Source organism: Clupea harengus, chromosome 24 (genome assembly GCF_900700415.2).
Source record: "Clupea harengus chromosome 24, Ch_v2.0.2, whole genome shotgun sequence".
In the NCBI taxonomy this organism is placed as follows: Eukaryota; Metazoa; Chordata; class Actinopteri; order Clupeiformes; family Clupeidae; genus Clupea; species Clupea harengus.
Window position 1 is genome coordinate 13,486,226 of NC_045175.1, and position 10,000 is coordinate 13,496,225.

General features: G+C 44.0%; 2 protein-coding genes across 2 annotated transcripts in view; both read right to left on the reverse strand.

The window, feature by feature from the left end:
- The window catches only part of LOC105892196 (plexin-B1-like), a 24,064-nt gene extending 21,037 nt beyond the window's left edge, over positions 1-3,027 (reverse strand). The window contains exons 1-2 of the mRNA XM_042703490.1: positions 2,985-3,027; positions 1-140 (exon numbers count right to left, since the gene is read on the reverse strand). The exon at positions 1-140 is cut by the window's left edge and continues 958 nt beyond it. Of these exons, the coding sequence (XP_042559424.1) occupies positions 1-140 (140 nt within the window). The 5' untranslated portion in view covers positions 2,985-3,027. The remainder of the gene's footprint in view (positions 141-2,984) is intronic.
- A 2,051-nt stretch (positions 3,028-5,078) lies between these two features.
- The window catches only part of LOC116219307 (B-cell receptor CD22-like), a 5,768-nt gene continuing 846 nt past the window's right edge, over positions 5,079-10,000 (reverse strand). The window contains exons 2-7 of the mRNA XM_042703491.1: positions 8,475-8,735; positions 7,997-8,248; positions 7,490-7,586; positions 7,080-7,125; positions 6,203-6,283; positions 5,079-5,642 (exon numbers count right to left, since the gene is read on the reverse strand). Of these exons, the coding sequence (XP_042559425.1) occupies positions 5,556-5,642; positions 6,203-6,283; positions 7,080-7,125; positions 7,490-7,586; positions 7,997-8,248; positions 8,475-8,735 (824 nt within the window). The 3' untranslated portion in view covers positions 5,079-5,555. The remainder of the gene's footprint in view (positions 5,643-6,202; positions 6,284-7,079; positions 7,126-7,489; positions 7,587-7,996; positions 8,249-8,474; positions 8,736-10,000) is intronic.

A 10,000-nucleotide genomic window follows, 5' to 3' on the forward strand; every position in this document is an offset into this window, starting at 1 on the left:
ACGTACACCCGTCCTGTTTGGGGATCCCGGACGACGCTCTGGATGTTGGTCCGAGACCAGAAAGGTTGGGTGCCGGTGCAAGGGACGTTCCTGGCGCAGACACACAGCAGAGCGACCGTGACTGAGAGCCAGGAAGTCATCTGTGAGAAGGGGGAGAGCAGGAGAGGGCAGTGAGATGCATGCCGTTGATGTGTGTGTGTGTGTGTGTGTGTGTGTGTGTGTGTCTCTATGTGTGTGTGTGTGTGTGTCTCTCTGTGTTCTCTGTGTGTGTGTGTGTGTGTGTGTGTGTCTCTCTGTGTGTGTGTGTGTGTGTCTCTCTGTGTGTGTGTGTCTCTCTGTGTGTGTGTGTGTGTGTGTGTGTGTGTGTGTGTGTGTGTGTGTGTGTGTGTGTGTGTGTGTGTGTGTGTGTGTGTGTGTGTGTGTGTGTGTGTGTGTGTGTGTGTGTGTGTGTGTGTGTATCTCACACGCACACACACACAGAGATACACACACACACACACACACACACACAGAGAGAGAGTGTGTGTGTGTGTGTGTGTGGTGGGGTGGGGAAGAAGGGAGGAGGAAAAGGGACACATTAAATAGAATGGGGGGGGCGGGGTCTTCTGCCTGTATAAATTAATAAACCAGCTGGAGGTCCCTCATTAAAAAGACATGAAATGTCACCGTAGGGCGACTCGAAGAATGACGCCAGGAACTTCTGCTTGTGTCAATGAATGACTGTACAACCAGCTGATGCCTGTCTGTCTCACATAGGAGGAAAAGGGACAAATGAAATTGAAGGGGGGGACAGTAGGGGAATGGAGGACGACGGAAAGATGGAAAGAAAAAGGGAGGAGATGGGGGAAAAAAGGAGGAGTGAGGAGAGGAAGGGAAAGGAGAAGAGAGAGAGGGAGAGGAGGAGAGGAGGAGGGAGGAGAGAGAGGGAGAGGAGAAGAGAGAGAGGGAGAGGAGGAGGGAGGAGAGAGAGGGAGAGGAGAAGAGAGGAAAGAGAGGGAAAGGAGAAGAGAGAGAGGGAGAGGAGGAGGGAGGAGAGAGAGGGAGAGGAGAAGAGAGGAAAGAGAGGGAGAGGAGAAGAGAGAGAGGGAGAGGAGGAGTGAGGAAAGAGAGGGAAAGAAGGATGGAGGAGAGAGAGGGAGAGGAGGAGGGAGGAGAGAGAGGGAGAGGAGAAGAGAGAGAGGGAGAGGAGGAGGGAGGAGAGAGAGGGAGAGAGGGAGAGGAGAAGAGAGGAGAGGAGAAGAGAGGAAAGGGGACATAAGTGGAAGAGAACATGTTTGAGAGAAAGGGGAAGGGGTTTAAAAGAGAAGATGTGAATGAGTAGAAATAAATAGAAGAGTGAGGTAGAGGAGGAGAGAGACAAGATGGGGGAAAGGAAAGGATGAGAGCAAAGAGGTGGAGCGGAAGAAGAGAAAGGAATAGAATAGAGGGGAAAGATGAAGAGGTGGACAGAGAGGAGGTGGAGCGGAAGAAGAGAAAGGAATAGAATAGAGGGGAAAGATGAAGAGCTGGACAGAGAGAAGGTGGAGCGGAAGAAGAGAAAGGAATAGAATAGAGGGGAAAGATGAAGAGCTGGACAGAGAAGAGGTGGACAGAGAAGATGTGGGGGAGAAAGAGGTGGACAGAAAGTGGAGAAATAAGTGGACAGAGAAGAGGTGGAGCGGGAGAAGAGAAAGGAATAGAATAGAGGGGAAAGATGAAAAGGTGGACAGAGAAGAAGTGGGGGAGAAAGAGGTGGACAGAAAGTGGAGAAATAAGTGGACAGAGAAGAGGTGGAGCGGGAGAAGAGAAAGGAATAGAATAGAGGGGAAAGATGAAAAGGTGGACAGAGAAGAGGTGGACAGAGAAGATGTGGGGGAGAAAGAGTTTGTTGGCAGTTGGTGACTCAGCGATTGGCGTCAAGATAATTCTGAGAACTTCCTCCTGAGAAACTGCAGCGCAGCAACCAGTCAAAGCTCCAGCAGCTGAATACCAGACCAATTCTACCAAAAATATTAAATGCTCAAACTCAATTAAATTCAATTTTAGTTAAATAGCGCCAAAACAATAAACATTTCTCAAGACTCAAAAGCTTAACATCGCCCTGATCTGGATCTGCTCCAGACCATGTCTATCAATCACCCATACAGATATCAAATGCTCCAAACTCAAAAGATTATCATTGCACCAGACCAAGTCTATCATCACCCTCTTCTAGGCTAAATCTGATCCAGTCTGTCGTGTCAGACACACAAATGAAAGCACAAGAATCCACTGAGTGAGCAAAGAACAAAACTAAAATGATTTTTCTATATACACTGTGTATACACTGTGCGTGTGTGTGTGTGTGTGTGTGTGTGTGTGTGTGTATGTGTGTGTGTACGTGTGTGTGAGTGTGCATGCGTGCATGTGTGTGTGTGTGTGTACATTTGTGTGTCCGCGCATGGGTGTGTGTGTGTGGATTCTCAACTTTGAATTGACATTTTGATTACCCTAGGACACAACTGACTCTCCTCATAATCTGCACCACGTCCCTTTTGCCAAAGACAGTGTCCTGTTTTAATTGCCCATATTCAATCTCATTATCCATTCACATTCAAACACGCACACACACACACACACACATGCTCACACACACACACACACACACTTACCTTGGTTATGGTACAGTAACCTACACACACACATGCTCACACACACACTCACACTCACACACACTCACTGACAAACTCACACACACACACACACACACACACACGCTCACACACACACACACACACACACACACACGCTCACACACACACAGACACAGACACACACACACACACTCACACACACACTCACACACACACACACACACACACACACACACTCACACACACACACACACACACACACGCTCACACACACACAGACTCACACACACACACACACACACACACACACACACACACACACACACACACACGCTCACACACAGACACACACACACACACACACACACTTACCTTGGTTATAATACAGTAATCTGCAGAGGTGCTGTGTGCTGCTGCTGTAAGAGCATCGGTTTGAGGAACAGATGACTCTGTGAACATGAACGTCTTCATTTATCCACACCCCTTTTCTTAAGACAGGAACCATCACACACACAGAGACACACACACAGAGACACACACACACACACACACACACATACATACATACACACACACACACTAACACACACACACACACACACACACACACATACACACACACACACACACTAACACACACACTAACACACACACACACACACACACACACACACACACACACACACACACTAACACACACACACACACACACACACATACATGCATACACACACACATACATATACACCTAAACACACACACACACACACACACACTCACTTACACATAAACACACACACACACACACCCACACAGGCATCCTCTGGCGTAACAGTTTCCTCGTTTGATGTTTATCCTATGACCCTGCAAACTTGTAGTGACATTGTGTGTGTGTGTGTGTGTGTGTGTGTGTGTGTGTGTGTGTGTGTGTGTGTGTGTGTGTGTGTGTGTGTGTGTGTGTGTGTGAGTGTGTGTGTGCTAACTATTCCTTAACTCTTTGGAGTTGATTGCCAGATGTTTTGGTGTTTTGGTGATTCTGACATCATGCTCTGAATTTTTGGCAAATGTAAGCAACTTTAAAACCATGGTTCAAAACTCAAACCTCAACAGACGTAGTGAACTACTCTACTCTACTCCGGCTTATCAAACAGCCTGATCTCACAGCTTCTGTGAGCCTGCAGCAGCCCAGAAAATAGCAAATACACACACACACACACACACACTCAAATGCACACACACACACACACACTGAAATGCACACACGCACACACACACACACACACTCAAATACACACACACACACACACACACACTAACACACACAAACACACACACACACACACACACACACACACTCACCTACACACACACACATTTGTATAGCAAATACACACACATATGTCACACACACACACATACTACGTCACACACACATGAACATGCACATACGCACGCGCACACACACACAAACACACGCCTGACACACAAACGCAGGGACACACATACACACACACGCTCACACACAGTAATACGGATATCAGTGTTGAGGATCACCCCATCACATTGTGCTGTCAGGTCAGCCAGACAGTCATCACACCTTTAATATAGATATCAATGCTGAGGATCACCCCATCACACCTTTAATATAGATATCAATGCTGAGGATCACCCCATCACACCTTTAATATAGATATCAGTGTTGAGGATCACCCCATCACACCTTTAATATAGATATCAATGCTGAGGATCACACCTTTAATATAGATATCAATGCTGAGGATCACCCCATCACACCTTTAATATAGATATCAATGCTGAGGATCACCCCATCACACCTTTAATATAGATATCAGTGTTGAGGATCACCCCATCACACCTTTAATATAGATATCAGTGCTGAGGATCACCCCATCACACCTTTAATATAGATATCAGTGTTGAGGATCACCCCATCACACCTTTAATATAGATATCAGTGTTGAGGATCACCCCATCACACCTTTAATATAGATATCAGTGCTGAGGATCACCCCATCACACCTTTAATATAGATATCAGTGTTGAGGATCACCCCATCACACCTTTAATACAGATATCAGTGTTGAAGATCACCCCATCACACCTTTAATATAGATATCAGTGTTGAGGATCACCCCATCACACCTTTAATATAGATATCAGTGTTGAGGATCACCCCATCACACCTTTAATATAGATATCAATGCTGAGGATCACCTGTTTGTTTAGCTGGATATAATTACAAACAACAGGTTTTTAGCTTTTGAGGTGCGATGACTATTATTTCCCAGCAGGTGGCAACAATACAAACACACACACACACACACAGTGAATAAGAGAGTTTTATTTTTGTCAACAAAAACGTGTTTTTTCACTTTAAAACCTCCTATCTGAACACAGTTAAAAAAAACTCAATCCAAGCATTACAATTTTACATGAAACTCAGGGAAATATCACTCAATCCAAGCTTTAAACTTTAACATGACACTCAGGGAAATATCACTCAATCCAAGCTTTAAACTTTAACATGACACTCAGGGAAATATCACTCAATCCAAGCTTTAAACTTTAACATGACACTCAGGGAGGTATCACTCAATCCAAGCTTTAAACTTTAACATGACACTCAGGGAAATATCACTCAATCCAAGCTGTAAGCTTTTACAAGACACTCTTTAAGCTTTAAGCATGATATCTGGAACCAAGCAACTACTGGTGAATGAATCTGAATACAACTATAACAGTAAGCTGACAAGCAGAGAGAGATGAAGACAAACAGATCATTACAAATGTATACATATGAAATTTAGTAAACGCAAAACAACGGCAAAAAACTTTACTTTTTCTTCATCTCTTCATTTTGTTTTCCACATACCTACATGCACCCCCCTCCCCCCACCACACACAAGGACACTTCCGGCCACATCAGCCACTGTTTGTCTTCTCATCCAAGGTCTCGTAGATTCCACCGACCGGCTCGTCGGTGTAGTCATTCGTCTCGCTCCTGGCATTCTGTGCAAAAAGTAAACAAGACAAGTGTAAAAACCAATACAATAACAAATCAATGAAGCTAAATAAATACAAATGTACACATACATGCAGTGTATATTAATACTGTGTATGCAGACGTCAATTAAAGCAGGGATGGATCTTTGTGAGTTTGTGTCTTTAGATTTCATTTTAATAAAAAACGTTTTTTACTACATTCCTTTTACTCTCATTTTATTATTGCTGAGGTGTTCTAGAATATAATCATAAACGCCACTTTTGCCTCATGGTTTTTAGTTAGGTGAAATATACAAAAATATCAGGCATGGCAGACTACCTAACATAGTCAAAAAAAAGCCTTGGGGTTGGAAGTGTTAAGCTGCTCTTCGCCCTCTACTGGTCATACTCTGTACTGCATCCGTTTTTCACTGGTGCAAGGGACACATTTGTTTCTACTTCGAGGAGGTGTGACCTAAAGACCTGCACACTTGTCATCTTGAGTGTTTTATTCAATGTGATTCGGTGAGACATGCATACTCAAACACACATAGTATAGCACTGAAACTGAATGGCAGCATACTTACCGCAAGTGTCTCGTACTCAGAGTTATGGGATTTGAAGGCCAGTGCTATGTAAGTACTATCTCCTGGGATGGGACGTGCTTCCTAGAAACAGAGTGAAAAAGAAATGTCAAATGTTGAGAAATTTGGCATTATCTTTTTAATTCTAATTGTATTCCTTTTGCAGATTGATTATTGACATGTGGAATGTACCAAGCGAATGAAAGAAATAAACAAACTTTATTATTTTTACATAAAAGCCTCCCATGATGAGAAACACATAACTGTGTTCTTGCAGCTCACCTTGTAATCCAACTGCTAGCGAGGTTCTAACATGCTAACAACACCAAGGGCATGCTGCTATAGCAAGGTGCTAACATGCTAACAACACCAAGGGCATGCTGCTATAGCAAGGTGCTAGCATGCTAACAACACAGAGGTCATGCTGCTATAGCTAGGTGCTAACATGCTAACAACACTGAGGTCATGCTGCTATAGCAAGGTGTTAACATGCTAACCACCCCGAGATCATGCTGCTATAGCAAGGTGCTAACATGCTAACAACAAGGAGGTCATGCTGCTATACCAAGGTGCTAACATGCTAACAACACAGAGGTCATGCTTCTATAGCAAGGTGCTAACATGCTAACAATACCAAGGTCATGCTGCTATAGCAAGGTGCAAACATGCTAAAAAACACCAAGGTCATGGGTTATATATATACTGTAATTTAATACCTGTAGAGAGAGAGAGATGGAGGGAGAAAGAGAGAAAGAAATCTCAGATGGATAGATAGACAGATGGACAGATGAAAGTCTGACAATGAATAGATAATTGATACAGCATTGTCTGGGGTGCTGTCAGTGGAAGTCAGTACAGTAGCATTGTCAGCACTCATCACCTTGGCAACAGCTGCACTGCCGCCACTCTCTGGCTTCCTATGCCTCCTAAAGCAACAAATAAATAAAAACAAATAGATAAATAAAAACAACACAAATAAACACGTATGTTTGTAAAGTTAATTCAAATGAAGTGTCGACTTCATAATAAGTATTGTACCTTACTCTTGTTTTACCCACGTCTAAGGACTAAACACTTATTCACTGCACACACTTGCATACTAACCGCCTGTTCCACTTGCATACTAACCGCCTGTTCCACTCACACAAAAGTGACCAGTGGTGGTCACAATTTTGTGTGCTGTGTTTTTTTTCTGTTGCGGTTGTCTTATTTAACGGTTGTTTTTTTGTAAACACTATGACTGTAAATAATTCACTATTGTAGAAGAAAAAAACAAGTAAGTCACCTAACCTTTTCATTCCACAGAACACAGCAACCCCAGCAAGAGCAACACACACAATGGCCGCCGTAATGCCCATGACCACTGCTTCTGAAACACCTGCCTTCCCTGAGGGAAATAATAACACTTTATTGACATAGTCCGTCTGCAGAGACTTTACAGATGGTTTGTCAAAACTAAAGTTCAGTCTTTCTAATTGTTCACTGAGCATCACCTTATCCAAACCCAACCCTTAACCTTAACCATCAATTGTAGTTAACAGAGTTTCAACAGATAGTTTGTTTACAATCTGAGCACCTTTAGATCGTCTATAGGGGACCGCTAAAGTGTGACCAAAATTATAATTAAAATAACCTGTAACCTGTAGCAGTAACAATTTCATGACCTTTTTTCATTGTAATTGCTCTAAGGGGGTCCAGGCACAAGGCTCTGTAAAGCACCTTGAGACAATTTTATCGTTTTGGCGGTGTATAAGAATATTTAGTTGCCCTTTGCAGTGAAAGCTCAATATCACCTACCTTGCAGAGCAATTAAGATTGGAGATGAATTCTGAGCACCAGCTTTATTCCTGGCCTCACAGTAGTACTGTCCTCCATCCTCAGATCCGATGTTAGTGATGCTGTACTGCTGTCCTGATCCTACTGGAGTGGACTCATTCACCTTAAACCAGGTGTAGTTCTCCACTGGTGGGTTGGCATCACTGCTGCAGGTCAGAGTAGCATACTGTAGTGATCTCCCCAAGACAATGGCTGTTGTATTCTTTGGAGGATCTGTGAAAGGCACACACAAACACACATGCACACACACACACACACACACACACACACACACACACACACACACACACACATTAAAGACCAGGTTGTGTGGAGGTATTGCTACACACAGGCCCAAGATACAGGACACACATGTGTACGAGAGAAGTCAAAAGATGAGAATGTTCATATTACTTCTTATTAAAATGAGTTCATATTACACAGACTAGCAAGTACCAACCTATTTTTGCACACGTCACTGTCAGCCTGACAGAATGAGAGGGTGTGGCCTCGTGACCTTGGATCCTGCAGGAGTAAGTACCCATGTCGTCCACACGAGCCGGCTCCAGCAGCAGCTGATTGGTCCGCTCCAGGCTGGCCAAGACCTGCCCGTCTCTCAGCCAGGTGTAGGTGGGCGCTTCGCTCAAGACGCAGGAGCCGCAGAACATGTCGACCTCCTCCCCCTCCATCACGGTCAACGGGCTCACCTCCACAGACATGTCTGAGGGACACACACAAACACACACACACATTGGACTATTGTAATTCGCTTTTCTATGGGATCACTGGCAAGAACATCCAGAAGCTGCAATACATCCAAAACAGCGCTGCCAGGATCCTGATGAGGGTCCGGAAATATGAGCACATAACACCAATATTACACTCACTACACTGGCTCCCTGTCTCTTTCCGGATTGACTACAAAGTCCTTATACTCACCCATACATGCATAAATGGGCATGCACCTCCCTACCTGCAAGAATTAATTACTCCCCAAACCTCCACCTGCACCCTCAGGTCTTCAAACAGCTCGCTCCTCCGCGTCCCCAAAACAAAGCTCCGCACCATGGGCGACCGGGCCTTTTGCTCGGCAGCGCCACGCTTATGGAACAGCCTCCCTGACCACCTAAGGGCAACGCAGACGCTGGACTCCTTTAAAGCTGGACTAAAAACATTTTTATTCAGGAAGGCATTTCTGGCCTTGTGTTAAATCGTATGTTAAAATGTTAAAAAGTTTTCTATTATGCTTATGTTAATTCATTTTTATTTTATTGTATTATTATAGTTAGTTTTTAACATGTTGGCACTCTGAGATTCTTTTGAATGAAGGGTGCATTACAAATAAAATAAATTATTATTATTATTACATGTTGTAGCGAAAACAACCCCTTCAAATCCTAGAGTTGATACTTCAATGAGAGTCAGAAGGCCGAATGCGATGAACTGAAGTTTATTCAATCTCGCACACTTTCATTCAAATCGAGAGTGGTGGTCCATGGATCAGCTCTGAGCTCTAAAACCAGTGCACTAACTCTTAAATGGCATATTTCGTCACTTTGCTTTTTCAATCAGAACCCCAAAGCTTATCCAAGTTTGAACCAATCAGAATATTCTCTCAAACCTATACATTTTATCCAAGCTCAGCCAATCACAATATTCTGCTCACTAAACGCCAAAGCACCTTTCAAGATTCCGAGCAGCTGTGTCCTTATCAGTAGTGTCACCCCTCCCGGTTATGATGTCGGGGCTCTTTCCTGGGAACTTTCCTTACCTGCTCTTTGATAGTTCTGCATCCCCTTTTGCATAAACCTTCCTAATTAATATTTGGCTGTCCTTGCAAGCCTGCCCCTGTGGAAACTGTGTAGCCTTGTTTATAGAAAACAGGCCTCTCTGTTTGGCCTGACCTTCATCTGTACACAGAGGCATTTCTGCCTGGCACACATGCCTCTCTGCATGTAGGCCTCTCTGACTGCACACAGGCCTCTC